The sequence below is a fragment of the Geotrypetes seraphini genome, chromosome 4, assembly GCF_902459505.1.
Source record: "Geotrypetes seraphini chromosome 4, aGeoSer1.1, whole genome shotgun sequence".
Taxonomy (NCBI): Eukaryota; Metazoa; Chordata; class Amphibia; order Gymnophiona; family Dermophiidae; genus Geotrypetes; species Geotrypetes seraphini.
Genome location: NC_047087.1, coordinates 208431047 through 208448584, shown reverse-complemented (window position 1 = coordinate 208448584; position 17538 = coordinate 208431047). Strand labels below are relative to the sequence as shown.

The 17538-nt window shown below is 42.5% G+C and overlaps 1 protein-coding gene across 4 annotated transcripts in view; it reads left to right on the top strand.

The window, feature by feature from the left end:
- The window catches only part of WAPL (WAPL cohesin release factor), a 315421-nt gene that overhangs the window by 173031 nt on the left and 124852 nt on the right, over positions 1–17538 (top strand). For all 4 annotated transcript variants that reach the window (XM_033941573.1, XM_033941575.1, XM_033941572.1 and 1 more), the window contains one exon: positions 13585–13696. In XM_033941573.1, the coding sequence (XP_033797464.1) occupies positions 13585–13696 (112 nt within the window). The remainder of the gene's footprint in view (positions 1–13584; positions 13697–17538) is intronic.

Sequence of the window (17538 nt, the reverse complement as noted above, 5' to 3'; positions counted from 1 at the left end):
TTACAGTAACATCTTCTCTATGACAATTTCTCTTTTAATCTTTCCAGAGGTTTGCTATTTTAAATGCCTCCTTTCCAGCGTTGCCTGTCTCTGGATCACCACTGAAACTCTGTCCCCCCTGTGACATCACAGGGGTGGGTAGGTTAAAGGCAGGAAGGCAGTGCTGTAGTTCATTGTATCTAAACTATTCTTGACGTTGCTTATAACAAACTATATAGCTTTTTAAAGTCAGGTTTGTTCTAATCTATGAGTTTATATCTGCTAATAAATTTAAATTTTTCAGTCTAAATTTACTACCTCAAATCGTTTTTCTATATCAGATAGGTTTTTAGTCAGTTATAGCTATGTAACTGGATTGGATTCACACTAGTTTTAAATTCTATTTTAAACTCCATTAAGTTTCTATACTATTCAAAATGTATTTTGTTAATTATTTTACTATTACTATTTTTTAAATAGACTCAAGAATGTTAATACTCTACCCTTAGAGTTATTGTTGATAGATAACTTGCCACACAATCTGCTTACTCTGAGCAACAGGAGATTTCTATTTTACCCAATTATGGAGAGTCCTTTCTACTTCCTATAAAAATTCACACAACCTCTTTTAGGTATTCTAAGATTTTCCCTAAAAGAGAGCGTGTACTGAGAGCAATTACTATTAATAATTCTAAAGTTTCCTCACTAAAGGAGTTAACTAGTATCAACTGCGCTTATGTTAACACACGGTCAATTAGAGGTAAAGCTCAAATTATTAAGAATTGGATCACAGATCAAAATTTAACTTGTGCATTTATTTCCAAAACCTGGCTTATTGCTAATGATGATCCTGTCATTAATGATTTACTTCTGGTAAAATTGTTCCTCTTAGTCGAAAGGACAAACGAGGTGGCAGTATTGCCATTATATTACAAGAGAATTTTAAAGTACAGGACTTACTGACCAAACAAAATCTGGAATTATTTCCTGTACCCTCAATAGAATACATAAGAAGTGCCTCCGCTGGGTCAGACCTGAGGTCCATCGTGCCCAGCAGTCCGCTCACGCAGCGGCCCAACAGGTCCAAGACCTATGCAGTTATTCTCTATCTATACCCCTCTATCCCTTTTTCCATCGTATAGTTGTACCTCAGGTTTCTGTTTCCCACATGTAATACTTTACATTTCTCAACTTTGAACTTCATCTGCCATCTCGTCGCCCATTCCCCTAGTTTGTTCAAGTCCCTTTGCAATTCTTCGCAGTCCTCTTTAGTCCGAGCTCCACTAAATAGTTTGGTGTCGTCTGCAAATTTTATTATCTCACACTTAGTCCCTGCTTCTAGATCATTTATGAATATATTAAATAGCAGCGGCCCGAGCACCGAGCCCTGCGGGACCCCACTCGTTACCCTCCTCCAGTCCGAGTAGTGGCCCTTTACTCCTACCCGCCAACCAATTCCTGATCCATCTGTGTACGTCTCCTTCCACCCCACGGTTCTTCAGTTTCCGAAGTAGGCATTCATGGGGTACCTTGTTAAAGGCTTTTTGGAAATCTAGATATACGATGTCTATGGGGGCTCCTTTGTCCATCCATTTGTTAATTTCTTCGAAGAAGTGCAATAAGTTCGTTAGGCACGATCTCCTCTTGCAGAATCCATGTTGGCTGGTTATCAGAAGTTTTATTTCTTTTAAAATGCTCATCGATGTTGTCTTTCATCAGTGCTTCCATCATCTTCCCCGAAACTGAGGTCAGACTCACCTGTCTGTAGTTTCCCAGGTCACCTCTTGACCCCTTTTTAAAGATGGGCGTAACATTGGCTATCTTCCAATCCTCTGGGATCACGCCTGTTTTCAGGGGTATATTGCAAATTTGCTGCAGTATTTCCGCTATTTCCTCCTTTAGTTCTTACAGAACTCTTGGGGGAATTCCGTCAGTTTTTAATTTTTCTATCTGCCTGCGTACGTCTTCAAGGCTTACTTCCATGGATGTTAATTTTTCTGCTTGGTCTCCTTTGAAGATTTGCTCAGGTTCTGGTATGTTGGATGTGTCCTTTTTTGTAAATACAGACGAAAAGAACATGTTAAGTCTTACTGCCATTTCTTTCTCCTCCTTCACTACTCCCTTCCTGTCTCCGTCATCCAGCGGTCCCACCTCCTCCCTAGTCGGCTGCTTCCCTTTAACTTATAAGGCGGTTTGAAATTTCGTGCTTCCCTGGATAGTCTCTCTTCATACTTTCTTTTGGCTTTTCTGACCGCAAGATGACATTCTTTTTGATACTTCCTGTGGTCTTTCCAGTTCTCTTTAGTTTTGTCCTTTTTCCATTTCCTGAATGAAGTCTTCTTATCGCCTATCGCTTCCTTCACTTCTTTAGTTATCCAGGCCGGGTCTTTTGCTCGACTCTTTTTGCACCCCTTTCTGAATCTGGGGATATACAGATTTTGCGCCTCGCTCACCATGTCCTTGAAAAAAGGCCAGGTTTGCTCTACCGTCTGCCATTTCTTGGAGGTGTTCCTAAGTTTTTTCCTTAACATTCTCCTCATCGCTTCGCAGTTTCCTTTCTTGAAGTTGAAAGTTGTCACTATGGTTCTCTTTCCCTTCGGTATTCCTACTTCAACCTTGAACTTGATCACATTATGATCGCTGTTTCCCAACGGTCTCACTACTTTCACTTCCTTTGCAGGTCCTCCTAACCCACTTAGGATTAGATTCAGAGTGGCATTCCCTCTCGTCGGTTCTCTGACAAGCTGCTCCATGAAGCAATCCTGTGTAACCTCAAGGAATCCTCTCTCCCTAGCGCATTTTGAGCTTCCAAGACTCCAGTCTATCTCGGGATAGTTGAAGTCTCCCATAATAACCGTGTTACTGCTTTTGCATTCTCTCTTCATCTCGGCTTTCATTTCTTCATCGACATCTTCGGTTTGTCCAGGTGAACAATAGTATAGGCCCATCTTTATCTCAGACCCTTTCCTTCCAGGTATTTTAACCCATAGTGATTCCAGTTCGTTGGTCGTTTCTGCTGTGTCCACTCTGGTCAAGGGTATACTTTCTTTTATGTAAAGGACTATTCCACATCCTTTCTGTCCTGACCTGTCCTGGTGATAGAGCTTGTACCCCGGCAGTACTGTATCCCATTTTTTATCTTCATTCCACCATGTTTCAGAGACCCCAATGATGTCTATGTCCTCTGCTTTGACCATGACTTCTAGTTCCCCCATTTTGTTCCTTAGGCTCCTTGCATTGGTATATATGCAATTTAGATCCTGGTATTTTCTTGTCTTTATTTTCTTTCCCTGTGCTTCGATCTTTAGTTTCTTCTCTTGTGCTACAATCTTCCTAATCTCCTCTTCTGGATTAGTCAACTCCTGTAATTTGCCCTTTGTTTCTTCCCAGCCTTTTTCCCCCTTAGTATCTTCGCGGGATACTTTCTTCCGAATCATCGACGCTTGGTCGACTGTTGGCTTTCCCCTTCTTCTTAGTTTAAAGCCTGCTCTATTCCTCTCCTGATGTTGTTTGCTAGTAGTCTAGTTCCCGCTGTGCTCAGGTGCAGTCCATCTCTCCTGTAAAGCTTGCTCTTGCTCCAGAACGTTGTCCAGTTCCTCACAAAGTGGAACCCCTCTTCCTCACACCATCTCATCATTTATGCATTTATTGATTGTAGTTCCTCCTGGCTGCCCTCGGTACCGGTAGGATCTCTGAGAACGCTATTTTCTGAGTTCTCATCTTCATCTTCCTTCCCAAAATCTTGTACTGTTCTATCAGCGCACTTCTTCTGTAGTCTCTCTTGCCTACATCATTTGTCCCGATGTGGATCATTACTGCAGTCTCTTCCGTTTCCGCTCCTTCCAGGATCTTTCCAATTTTGTCAACGATGTCCTTTGTTCTTGCTCCTGGGAGGCAGGTCACTAGTCGATCCTCTCTCCCTCCTGTTTTGTGGCTGTCCACATGCCTCAGAATTGAGTCTCCCACTAGGATCACAGACTTTCCCCTCTTCAATTTTCGCTTCGATCTCAGGTCAATGTCCTTGGAGTGCTTTGCTGCTGCTGCTTCTTCTATGTCCTCGGTGTGCTTCCCTGCTTCTTCTTCTGGGCATCTACTAGCCATTTCCTCCTCCTCCTGCAGTGTTCCTCTGTGGGCGTCTTCTTCAGGGTCTTCTGTTTCTAGTTCTCCCTTCCATATTGATGTTGGTATAACTTCATCTTTCACCTGAAGTTCGTTCTCTTCCACCCTCCTCCTGTAGGCTTCCTCAATGAATTTCTCAAGTTCCCTGACTTCCTCCTTAATGTGTCTCTCATTCATGAAATCCTCAGCTGTCTTGATTGGGTCCTCTGTGGTGTAAAGTCCTTCTAGCTCCTGTATCTTGTTCTCTAGTCGCTTGACTTCCTTCTTCAGGCTTTTCAGCTCCTGACACCGACCGCATACATATGACTGTCTCCCCGAGGGGAGGTAGTTGTACATATGACAGTAACATTGGAAGAAAGAAGTTAGAAATTATAAGAAACTATTAAGGGAGAAACGAAAAGCCTACTACTCAGCAAAAGTCGGTACTACAAGCATTGATGTAAAGAAATTATTTCAACTAGTTAATAAAGTATTTAATGTGACTCAAAATATGCAATCCTACTTCAAATGATTTAACAAATTTCTTCAGTTCCAAAGTCTTAAACCTGAGATCTTCTTGTTTACCTTGTCTGGGAAATTTTGAATCTCATTTAAATATGACTGAAATTGAGGTTCATACAGATTTGTATTGGTCTTCATTTGAAGACCCAGATGGGAGGATTTTTCTAAACTATTCTGTAGATAAATCCCTGGAACCGGATGGCATCCATCTGAGGGTAATCAAGGAACTGAAAGGGGCTATAGCTGAACTGCTTCAACTAATAGTCAATCTGTCGATCAAAACAGGAAGGATTCTGGAATACTGGAAAGTGGCGAATGTTATGCCGATCTTCAAGAAAGGTTTGAGGGGAGATCCAGGAAACTACAGACCGGTGAGTCTGACCTTAGTACTGGGAAAGATGGTAGAGGCACTGATAAAGGACTGCATCATTGATCATCTTGATGGACACAATCTGATGAGGACCAGCCAGCACGGCTAAAGCAAGAATCTTGCTGCACTTCTTCAAACTTGCTGCACTTCTTCGAGGGAGTAAACAGGCAGATAGACAAGGGCGAGCCGGTCTGGATTTTCAGAAGGCATTCGACAAGGTCTTGCATGAACGACTACTTTGAAAAATTGCGAGCCATGGAATTGAGGGTGACATACTCACATGGATTAAAAACTGGTTGGCAGATAGGAAACAGAGAGTAGGGGTAAATGGACAATACTTGGACTGGAAAAGCATCACGAGTGGAGTGCCGCAGGGTTCGGTGCTTGGACCCGTGCTTTTCAACATATTTATAAACGACCTGGAAAATGGTACAACGAGCGAGGTGATTAAATTTGCGGACGATACGAAGCTATTCAGAGTAGTAAAGATGTAGAAGGATTGCGAAGACCTGCAACGTGATATAAACACGGTCGAGAAATGGGCTGCGACATGGCAAATGAGGTTTAACATGGATAAATGTAATGTGATGCATGTCGGTAACAAAAATCTTATACACAAATACAGGATGTCTGGTGCTGTACTCGGAGAGACTCCCCAGAAAAGAGACTTGGGAGTATTGGTCGAGAAGTCAATGAAGCCGTCCGCGCAATGCATGGCGGCTGCGAAAAGGACGAACAGAATGCTAGGAATGATTAAGAAAGGGATCACGAACAGATCGGAGAAGGTTATCATGCCTCTTATCATGCCTCTGTACCGGGCCATGGTATGCCCCCCACCTGGAATACTGCATCCATCACTGGTCACCGTACATGAAGAAGGACACAGTACTACTCGAAAGGGTCCAGAGAAGAGCGACTAAAATGGTTAAGGGGCTGGAGGAGTTGCCGTATAGTGAGAGGTTAGTGAGGAGGCCGAGAGGGAACATGATCGAAACATTCAAAATAATGAAGGGAATAGACTTAGTAGATAGAGACAGGTTGTTCATCCTCTCCAAGGTAGGGAAAACGAGAAGGCACTCTCTAAAGTTAAAAGAGGATAGATTCCGTACAAACATAAGGAAGTTCTTCATCCAGAGAGTGGTAGAAAAGTGGAATGCTCTTCCGGAAGCTATTATAGAGGAAAACACCCTCCAGGGATTCAAGACAAAATTAGACAAGTTCCTGCTAAGCCGGAACATCCGCAGGTAAGGCTAGTCTCAGTTAGGGCAATGGTCTTTGACCTAATGGCTGCCGCGGGAATGGACTGCTGGGCACGATGGACCACTGATCTGACCCAGCAGCGGCAATTCTTATGTTCTTATGATACGCTAAATCATATTGTATATTAGATCCCTGCCCTTCAGATCTTATGACAGCGGCACCGTTAAACTTTAAATTAAAATTATTGGATTGGCTATTTGATTCTTTGAAGGTATGAAAATTTCCACAAGAGGAGGGTAATATAATTATTACTCCAATAATTAAGAATAAGAATGAATCTATTTCACTACCAGCCAACTATAGACCTGTGGCATTGATCCCCTTTTTTTGTAAAGATTATGGAGGGTTTGCTCCAAATTCAGTTGATGAAATATCTTGAGCAACATTCCTTGCTCTGTGATTCTCAGTCTGGTTCAGAACTTATTATAGTACAAAAACAGTGATAGCTACAATGTTAGATCATCTAAATGGTCTGTTGAGCAAGGGTAGTAGTGCATTGGTTCTTCAGTTTGATCTGAGTAGTGCCTTTGACTTGGTGGATCGCACCGTTACTGGCCTGCCTAGATGCCCTAGGGTTGCAAGGTAATGTTCTCTCGTGGTTCAAAGGGTTCCTTGGATTGAGACTCTATCAGATTAAGTCTAACAATCAGCTTTCCGTAGCTTGGAAAAACTCTTGCGGGGTCCCTCAAGGTTCCCCACTCTCCCCCACATTATTTAATGTTTATCTTCTCTGGAGTTTCATTTGAACAAACTGGGCTCTAGACTATTTAGTTATGCCGATGACATTACAATCATCATTCCTTGTAATGCAGCTATATCTCTTATTACCCAAATAACTTGAGTCTATACTGAAACTGATGGAATCATGGATGCAAGAATTTAAATTCAAATTAAATCATGATAAGATCAAATTCTTTGTTGCATCTCCACCTAGAATTTTACATGAACCATCAATTACTATAGACTCAACACTCTATAGCAGTGGTTCCCAACCATGTCCTGGAGGACCACCAGGCCAATCGGGTTTTCAGGCTAGCCCTAATGAATATGCATGGAGCAGATTTGCATGCCTGTCACTTCCATTATATGCAAATCTCTTTCATGCATATTCATTGGGGCTAGCCTGAAAACCCGATTGGCCTGGTGGTCCTCCAGGACAGGGTTGGGAACCACTGCTCTATAAGATCAATCCTACGATTACAATATTGAGAGTTGTGTTAGATCAACACTTGACCATGAAAAACAAAGTAGATGCTGTGGTGCAAAAGAGTTATTATACATTGTGGAAGCTGCGTACCATAAAATCATATTTTGAGTTTCTGTCCTTTAAACTTTTAGTTCAGTCGTTACTTCTAAGTCTTCTCGACTATTGTAACAGTGTCTAGAAAGAGATGGCTAGGCTTAAACTGATTCAAAATAAGGGGGTCAAATTAATTTATGGTCTAAGGAAATATGATCATGTGACTCCTTTCTACCGTGAGTTGCATTGGCTTCCAGTGTTTTGTTTAAGCTGGGTTGTCTTTGTTACAAAGTTGCATATGGTATTGCTCCAAACTATATGACCAATGAGAAGGAGCTGAAACTGTGGCAGGTTTTCAACTTTTTTACTGCTTCATTTCATTATGGTCCTGTCTGAGGGGAGAGTGGGCTTGTGAACCTGTGCAGTTGCTAATCTATAATGAAATGAAGCAGTAAAGAAATTGAAAACCTGCCACAGTTTCAGCTCCTGAATATGCTGTAATAGCGAAACATGGTGCCAGTCTGAATTGGAGTGAGAAGGCATTATAACAGCTTTGTCTAAGAATCAATATTTGCTTGTTGGAACATTGCAGAATACTGGAGAAATGAAATAATATACACAGACTAATGTGGAACAGCTTTATTTTCATCAGAAAAGGCTTGTGAATGGACTGAGTACAAGCTCCAGGTTTTCTTCCACTGTATTGTGGGATTATACAGATTTTAGTAACTGAAAGTGCAATATGGATTCATTTGTTTAATGTGTTAAGATTTGTGTTGTTTAATAAAAATACAGTATATTTAAATAAAAAAACCTGTCTAATTATATTAGAAGTTATGGGAGAGAGATCCACTAATATCGAAATCTCATAGCAGTTGTTTCTTGATTCTGTGCTGCTATGTACATAGCCTCCTTCTGAAAATAATTATTGAAACAATGATGTTCTTAGCAATGTTTGACCGAGCTATTCCCAGAGCTCAGTGAGCCCTGTCAGTGTTCACCTGCTGAGAAGAGACATCAGACTTCACCAACAAAAGAATATGAGAAGCAATTCTCTGTACTATCCCCACACAATTTTGAGTTATCAGGAACTCCACAGATCCTTAGTCTGTGTCTCCATCTTCTATTTTCTAAATTTGCAACTATCTCAAGAACATTTTTTTTTTTAAAGAGAGTCTGTAAGTTGCTTATCATGTGAGGCAAGATGTTCTGCGTGCTCCTCCATGCACTGCTCAGCCTCGTCAATGTGGGTGCCCAACTCAGCCATATCAGCCCTCAAATCAGAGGCCAGAGCTGCCATATTAGATCTGCCTTGATTTCTGCTATTTTTTAGATTTGAAATTTGTGTATTTTAGCTGTTTTGGGCGCGAATTCGCTGGTGATGGCTATCTTGGATTTTTATTGATCTTTTTTTTTTTCAAAGCTTAAATTCTGCCTCAAAACTCGATTTGCTTAAAATTGGTTGGGAAGGACTCCTTAGCCCCTATGGAAGCTTCTAATAAACATAATCTGTTGAATACATGTTTGGATCGTGCCAAATTGCCGGTGCAGGAACGTCCAAGTACCTGGGGCCACTGTGTGCTATTGGAGGGGGCAGGAGATTCAGGCCTTGCCTCTTCTGCGTCCTCGAAGGCTGGGGAGCCAGCATTAGTTGGTGATCTAGAAAAAATCCCGCCCAGTGTTTATTTTGGATGATGGTGGCAAGCGCCTGTGCACCAAGTCAGGGGACTCCTTCCAAGCAGCGTCAGTGAGAACCGGCCACTGCCCCAGAGTGTGCATCAGCACTTGGAGAGTGTATTCCACAGACCCAGCTCTTCTGACATGGAAGGTAAGCGCATTTCCTGCTTCACAGCCAATCATTCCATTATTGGATGACCTTCTGCGGGGCACCTCTCTGCCGGCTACCACAGATCCACATTGCCTTAGCTTGCACAAGGTTACTATGCCTGTCTGGTCTCCTGTAACTGCTTCTATCTTGGATGATGCTGATACTCTTGGAAGATCAATTCAGTGGAATATCTCTGAGGGTCCGGATCTAGGTGAAGATCCTTCCATTCGCAGGCTCTTCAAATCTGTTATCTGTCCACCATCTTATCCCAGATGCTATGAACCCTCACATTGTTCAGTCATGAGCTTTTCTAATGCTCCGACCTCCTTCTTTTGGCATATCCAGAGTTCACAGGCCTCATTTCAGAGCAGCGAGTTGCCTTCAAGAGTTCTCCCGGCTGACTATAAAGCCGTGTCTAGACTTTATCCTGTAGCTTCTGAATTTAAGCAGCTTTTTGAGCAGCCAAAGGTGGATTTTGCAGTGGCACAGGTTACCAAGTTCACAGCCTCCCTAGTGATAGAGGTGTGATACTTAAGGACTCCCAGTATCGCAGAGTGGACATTATCTTGAAGAAACATTTTGGTATGGCTTCTTTGGGTATCAGGCTGCTGCAGCAGCCTCCTTTGCAGTGCGTGTATGTCAAATGAGACTGCACTGGTGCCCTCTGTGGAGGAGGATGCCTGTCCCCAGCTGGTGATGGAATCTATGGATTATGTGGTAGATGCCCTCTATGTTCTCGTATATGCTGCCACTAAGGTCTCAGCTTATGCAGGTCAGTGCGCCAGACTCTTTGGATCCGATATAGGACAGGTAATTCTACCTCTAAGACAACTCAGAGCAGACTCCCTTTTAAGGGTCAGCTACTTTTTGGTAAAGGTCTTAATGACATGGCCAGCGAAGTGGGTCACCTCCTTAAGTTTCTCCTTAAACATAAATCTTGGCGGTCTTCGGGTGGGAGTTACAATGCCTTTCGTCCCTCCCACAGATTTCATCAGGTTTCTTTGGGCTCTTCAGTTCCAGAGGTATTCTAAAGTATACCAACCCTATTTATTTATTCTATTTTATTCAATTTTCTATACCGTTCTCCCAGAGGAGCTCAGAACAGTTTACATAAATTTATTCAGGTACTCAAGGATTTTTCCCTGACTGTCCCAGTAGGCTCACAATCTATCTAATGTACCTGGGGCAATAGGGGATTAAGTGACCTGCCCAGGGTCACAAGGAGCAGCGTGGTTTTGAACCCACAGCCTCAGGGTGCTGAGGCTGTAGCTTTGACCACTGCACCACACTCTCCAATTCCAGACATCTCTAAGCATCAGGGTTTCATCCTGGTGTGGTGCATAAAAAAGTCACGATGATGCCGGAAGTCCAGCACTGCTGCCTCGGTTTGGGGGCAGGCTGTCTCAGTTTTACCAAGAGTGGACATAAATATCTTCAGACCAATGGGAGCTGGTCTACCTTTGGGATGGGCACAAGATAGACTTCTTTTGCCTCTCTCTTGATTTGTTTCTGGATTCTCCGGCTGGACGCCAGGAGAATGAGTTAAACGTCCACCCTACCATGTTGCGTCTCTTGAGCATTCAAGCGGCAGGGCCTGTTCTGAAAAAAATAAACCTTAATCATGCCAATGAGAAGCTCAGAGGATTGGAGACCCATTATGGATCTAGTCGTTCAATGCCTTCCTGTGGGTTCCGCATTTCTGAATGGAAACTGTGCATATGGTCCTCACTGCTTTCACCCAGGAAAGTTTCTAGCATCGTTGGACCTCACAGAAGCTTGTCTTCATATTCCAATTTCCCCGGACCATTGCAGTTCTCCAGCAGCATTTCCAGTTCGTAGCTCTCCTTTTTTGGGCTAGCAACTACTCCTCAAACTTTTACCACAGTGAAGGTAGTTATAGCGGTGATCTTCCACAGGATAGAGATCCAGGTCCATCCCTATCTGGACGACTGGCTCGTCTGGGCTCTGTTGTGACTGGAGTTCGAGCAAGCGTTGGAAACAGTGGTATGTCTACTACTGTGCTAGGGATGGATTGTCAGCTCCATCGGTTGTTGAAACACACCACTGATTGCAGCGTTCTAAAATGGCTAACTGGCTGTGATCAGTGGTGCATCTCGACAACCGATGGAGTGATCCCCCAAAGCAGATTTCTCAAGATAAAAATACTCTAAGCAGTTGATTGAGCTTCCGGAGAGATTAGTTTGTACCAACGCTGGAATGAAAATGACTATTAAGTGTTGTCACTGCAATACTATCTATTTTGATTTATTCTAAAGAATTTGCAGACCTGAGGAAATTGCCTTTAGAGATTTTTGTGTAACGTTATTAATTTATTACACCTCCCTCCCTGTGTATCCCAAGGTGCACTGGGAAGGGGCCTAAGGCCCTGATTGGCCCAGATGCCTAAGGCCTCTCCCATAGGAGGGGTCTTGGGCGCCTAGGTTAATAAGAGCCTTAGGCCCCTCCATGGTGCATCCCAGGATGCACTGGGAAGGGGAAGGCACACCATTTTGAAAAGACAGACCTGCCGGCAGGAGGAAGTGAGCATCCCTCCTGCTGGTCTTCTAAAAGGAAAAAAAAAAAGGTATGAAGATGGTGTCAGAGGGGAGTTTGTAGAGGGGGATGACCCACTGAACCAGGCTTGTGTGATGGGAGGCACAGCTCATGTGTGTGCTATGCACACACAACAGCTGCACCCATTTAAAAAAAAAAAAAGTAACCTCTGCTCTCCCTGCTTTTTTTTTTTGACAGACAGGCAGGAGGAATTGCTGTGCTTGTGATTTTTTTTTTTCTTCTGAGCAATTCCTCCTGCCCCTTTACCAGCGATTTTCCACACACAACATGCATATAATTAGCATGCTATTGTGCTGAGAATCGCCAATAAAACAAAAATGGCTCCCACCGTGGTATTTTTTTTTTTAACTATGATGTCAGAGCTTAGAGAATCTAGCCCTGGGAGTCTTGCAGTATATCATGTTGGCACCCTGTGGTTAAAATTGCAAAATCCAGTGGCATGTATTGGTTTGATACATTATTACACTTCAATTTATCATTCTTTCTAAACTAACAAAATCTCGGATGCTGCCACAACACATGCTATCCCCATTTGTTTTAGTTGTAAATTCCACTATAACACCAAGGACTCTTTATACAAAACCGCTGTAACAATTCTTATGCAGTAAATGCACCAAAGCTCATTCAATTCTTGGGCTTCAGACCATTTGCTACTGGAGAATCGCTCCCTCAGCTTTGTAAAAGGGGCACCTAGTGACTTTTACCTTTTCACACTTGTATCCATGGAGGTGAAACTCTGTGATTTGTTTTTCCTGTCACTGTTAGCTGCTGGGTACAAAATTTATTTTGTAACTTTTTTGTGATCAGGAAGACTTGGAGATATGTTTGATTGCTGATGTGATCTTCCTTAAAACAGAAAGTATAGCATGTTTAACTTCATAAATTTGGGAATCGCACATTAGTAAAAAAAAAAAAAATGTATCTTCACTGGAAAATGTCAAGTCAAATCTTCTGTAATGTGATCTTCACTGGAAATGTCCAGTCAAATCTTTTGTAATCCGCCTTGAACTGCAAGGTATAGGCGGAATAGAAATCCGTAATGTAATGTAATGTAAAAAATAAAAAAATTGAGCAACAATTGGTGTGTTAATATATTTTGAATGGATGAAACAAAATGACACACAGTTAAACAGTGCTACATTTTGGATATGTATTAGATATCATTCTGTATTGATACATAATGCAGATAATTTTTTAAAAGTATCTTTACTTTCTGTTAATTTTATTATATATAATTCAGTAGATGAATTGTATATCATCTTTCTGGGCAACATTTGAAAACACTGATGTCAACTGGAGATTATTTCTAGAGGTCAGGAGGTTGGGTTTTCTTAATAAAATCCTTGAAATAGCCAGATTGTACAGTATATCATTTGACACTTAACAAATAATTGTAGTCTCTGACTCCTGTCAGCCTCTTCCTTGTGCTCACTGGCAGCAACTGTTATTTTTTCCTCTTCCTGTAATATGGCCATCTGCCTCCAGGAGACTCTTTGCTACCATCTGCCTTTACGTAACCTGAAATGTTACTGTTTTGTAATATATAAAACATTTTAATTTGCATAGGGCTCTCCTGAGGTATTTGCTGCACCAAATATTAGACCGCCCATCACCTTGCTATGCAGTATTTAAAGGTATTTAAAGGTCTTTTTAAATGTGATCTGCAGTAGCGTTAATCAGTACAGTTACTAATTTTGCTTCATATTTTTTCAGACTGGGCATTTAGCAATGGAAACATTATTATCTCTCACTTCAAAACGAGCAGGAGACTGGTTCAAAGAAGAACTGCGACTTTTGGGTGGTCTTGATCATATTGTAGATAAAGGTATAACTGACTCTTGAGTTATTTAATATTTTCTCCTCTATGAGATTTTAATCTCTCTTCAGAAGTTGTTAATCTTTTTCTGTTTGTTCTCTCTATATTTGAGTGTTAGCTATGTTTGTTGCTATGTGAGTAGTGGAAGACAAACTCCCAGCCTTAAAATAGCCACCTCTACCTTTTAATAGTAGTATAATGGCACAGCCACTAGGGATCAGGCTGCCACTTTTGTAGAAACATTGAACATGACCATAGATAATGGCATATAAGATCTACTTAGTCTGTCCTGCTGAATTCCTGGTATAGATCCTAATTGATTATGTTTTCCAGAAACTGCCATACTGAAAATAGGAACCTCACACAACTGTATTAATCCATACCAAAGTACTAGTCTAAGATAACTTCCCAGACACTGAACTTAGAATAGAAGTAGTCTAACCTCAAATGCTGAACAGATTGGAAGGGCTGTATATTTATACATCCTCTTAGCCATTAAACTTTAGATTTCTCTACATTTAACTGAAGTCAAATGCTAAACAAATTGAAAGGGCTGTATATTTATACATCCTCTTAGCCATTAAACTTTAGATTTCTCTACATTTAACTGAAGTTTATGTGCTCCTAACTAGTTAGCAGTGGCCAACAAATATTGATTACAATTTTCCAAAGTAATAGTTATTTATCCTAGGACAAGCAGGCAGCATATTCTCACATGTGGGTGATGTCATCCATGGCACCCTGTACAGACAGTGCTAAAAGTGTACTGGCACTTTAAGCTTTGCAAAGCTTTGAGACTGCCTGCATAGCACATGCATGAGTGCCTTCCTGCCTGACATCTGCACATGGTTCCTCAGCTCCTTGTTTTCCACGGAGCAAAGTAGTGTGTTTTTGGACTCCATTCATACTTCATTTGCTTTCCCGTCAAATGCTGTTTTTTGTACCAGGGTTTTCTAAACTCTTATTTCTTTTATTATTTTCTTTTAAAAAAAAAAAAAAAAGAGAAGAGAGGTTTATTTTTCTTTCGTTCTCAGGCAGGCCCATTTCCTTTCTTTTTTCTTTTTAGCGCCACCATTCAGTCCTTCAGTTTTAGCACTGAAATTTTCCCTTTGATGTCGAAGCTCCTGTCCAGTTTAAAAAAGTGTTGTAGGTGCCAGCATCCTATATCACTCATTGACCCACATATTTGGTGTATCCAGTGTTTGGGGCCTGAGCATTGTGTTGAAACTTGTGCGCGATGTTCTATCCTGTAACAGCGCTCCAAAAAGGCTCATCATCATCTTCAATGAGAGAAGCTGTTTAGGCTGACTATGGACTCCGTGGATCAGTCTCCATCATCGGTACTAGCGGTACCACCATCCACCCCTCCATCGACATCACAAGGTGTTTCACCATCTGGGAAGCCTGCTATGAAGCCATCCTTTGCCCAACCAGAGTTGCAGGCCTCTGCAGCATCTGGCTTCATTTTATTCTCCCCTCTTCCCATTGTGAGGATTTGTGGGGGTTGAGCCTTGAGTTGGTTCTGGTCCAACTGGCAGCACAAAAGATTTTTAGGTCTGGACTTTTCCACAAGGATTTGAGGCAGAAGGATCTCTCCAGTCAGGCTGAAGCAAACTGACATAGGCAGCAGCACTGAGTACAGCCCCATTATTACCCATGGTGAAAATCCAGGAAGGGGAGGTTGAAAAAGTTGAATATAAGGGTTTCTAGAGCCAGAGATAGGGAACCCCCCCAAAACCACTTTCCCTGACTTTTTAAAAAAAACTTTCAGTGGAGCCCCCATGGGCCATTTTTGGTGTGATTTTTCTGGTGATGGCCATCGTGGATTTTAAATTTATTTTTTTTCTAAAGCCTCCATCTGCATCAAAATTGACTGGGATGGACTGTGGCTATTCTACTCCTGTATCATAGCAGTTCTGTGCTGGATGGTCGACCAAGGAGCGTCTGTGTGCCATGGCACATATGAGGGAGGGGCAGGAGCCTTGGGCTTAGCCCTCCTCTTTGTCCTCTAGCCAGTCTGAGGTCCTGTAGAGGTCCTTGGGGTCTCCTATCCAAGAATTTACTCCTGAATTCATGAATCTTCTGTGGAAAGCTTAATTGATGGGCCTGGGATGCACTACGCTCCCTGGGGGTATGCCAGTATTGGACTGGGGAGAGATGGTATGTGGATCTTGTGCATCTCCATTGAGGCCTCAAGCTACTGGTGCATGCGGGTCTTCTCAGTCAGGATCCAGTTGCCCTGGAGAGCCCAATTTGCTTTTGACTTACGACATGGCTATTGAGCGCACGGCCTTGACCCACAAAGGCTATTCTGAGGTAATCATTGCTACTCTCCTTCGAGCAAAGAAGCAATCAACATTTGCGGCCTATGCTAAGGCCTGGAAGCCTTTCTAGCTCTAGTGATCTGGTTGAGCCTGTCACGGCGCCAATTTCTGTGATCCTGGTATTCCTTGAAGCTGGGTTAGAAAGGCCTAGCAGTGGTGTTCTCGAGGTCCAGGTGGCAGGCCTCTCGTGCTTCTGGGCTCAAAAGGGAAACAATCTCTGTCTTCTCCTCCTAATGTAATCTGGCTCTTAAAGGGAGCACTCAGGTTTCGACCTCCTGTATCCCACCCTTTTCCATCCTGGAATCTTAATATCATTCTGAATGGCCTGTCCACACCTTCATACAAGCCTCTCCACGAGGCATCTCTTCTGGGCCTGGTGACAATACTATTCGTGAGACGGAAATAGGAAATGCAGGCTCTTTCTTACAGAGAGCCCTTCCTAAGGATCTCGGAGGTTGGGATTTCTCTGCGCATGGTACCTTCTTTTCTACTGAAGGTTGTCTCAGCTTTTCATGTCAAACAAGAGATTTGTTTATCTACTTTTCATCTTGCGGGTTTGAACAAACAAGATGAGATATTTCAGAGGCTATATGTGCAAGGAGTTCCACTCCACTACCTGGAAAGGACAAATGAGTTTCACCTTTCTAACCATCTTTTTGTGCTAACTAGTCAGTACAGAATAGGCAGACCAGCTTTCAAGACTTCTATCGCCAGCTGGATTTGCATGGCAATTTTGTCGGCAGACATTAGCTGTGGCAAACAGCTATCTATTTCTGTTAAAGCTCATTCGACCAGAAGTATGGCATCTTCATGAGTGGAGTCTCGGGCAGTTCTGACTGAAGGGATCTGTAGAGTAGTTACTTGGTCTACTCTCCATACCTTTACAAAGCTCTACAGCAGGGGTCCCCAAAGTCCCTCCTTGAGAGCCGAGTCCAGTCGGGTTTTCAGGATTTCCCCAATGAATATGCATGAGATCTATGTGCATGCACTGCTTTCAATACATATTCATTGGGGAAATCCTGAAAACCCGACTGGATTCGGCCCTCAAGGAGGGACTTTGGGGACCCCTGCTCTACAGAGTGAACCTGGCAGGTTGAGAGGGTGCTGCTTTTGGGTCCTCAGTCTTGTGGACAGTCTCATCTGTCCCTCTCTAGGGGTCTGGCATGGCTTTGGAATGTCACCTAGTGTACGGACTCCTGTGTATATGAAACAAAATGAAAGATTAAGTTCATATCTGGATAATCTTGTTTCTGTTAATATACACAGGAGTCAATACAGTCCGCTTTTTCCATTCTGCAGTTTGCCTGCTTTCTGCCTCATACAACTCCATGACCAGAACTGGAGTTCTCCTGTTAGTTGGATGAACTTGTATGATTAACTTACTAATAAAGTACTGAATTATTGAGCTTTGGAGTTTCTTATATGTTTGTGCAAGTTGCACACTGCAGGTTGGTTCATTGATACACCTATGTTGCAAATTTTCTTGAGTTACAGAGCAGAGCAGAACAGAAATGTATGTTATTTCCG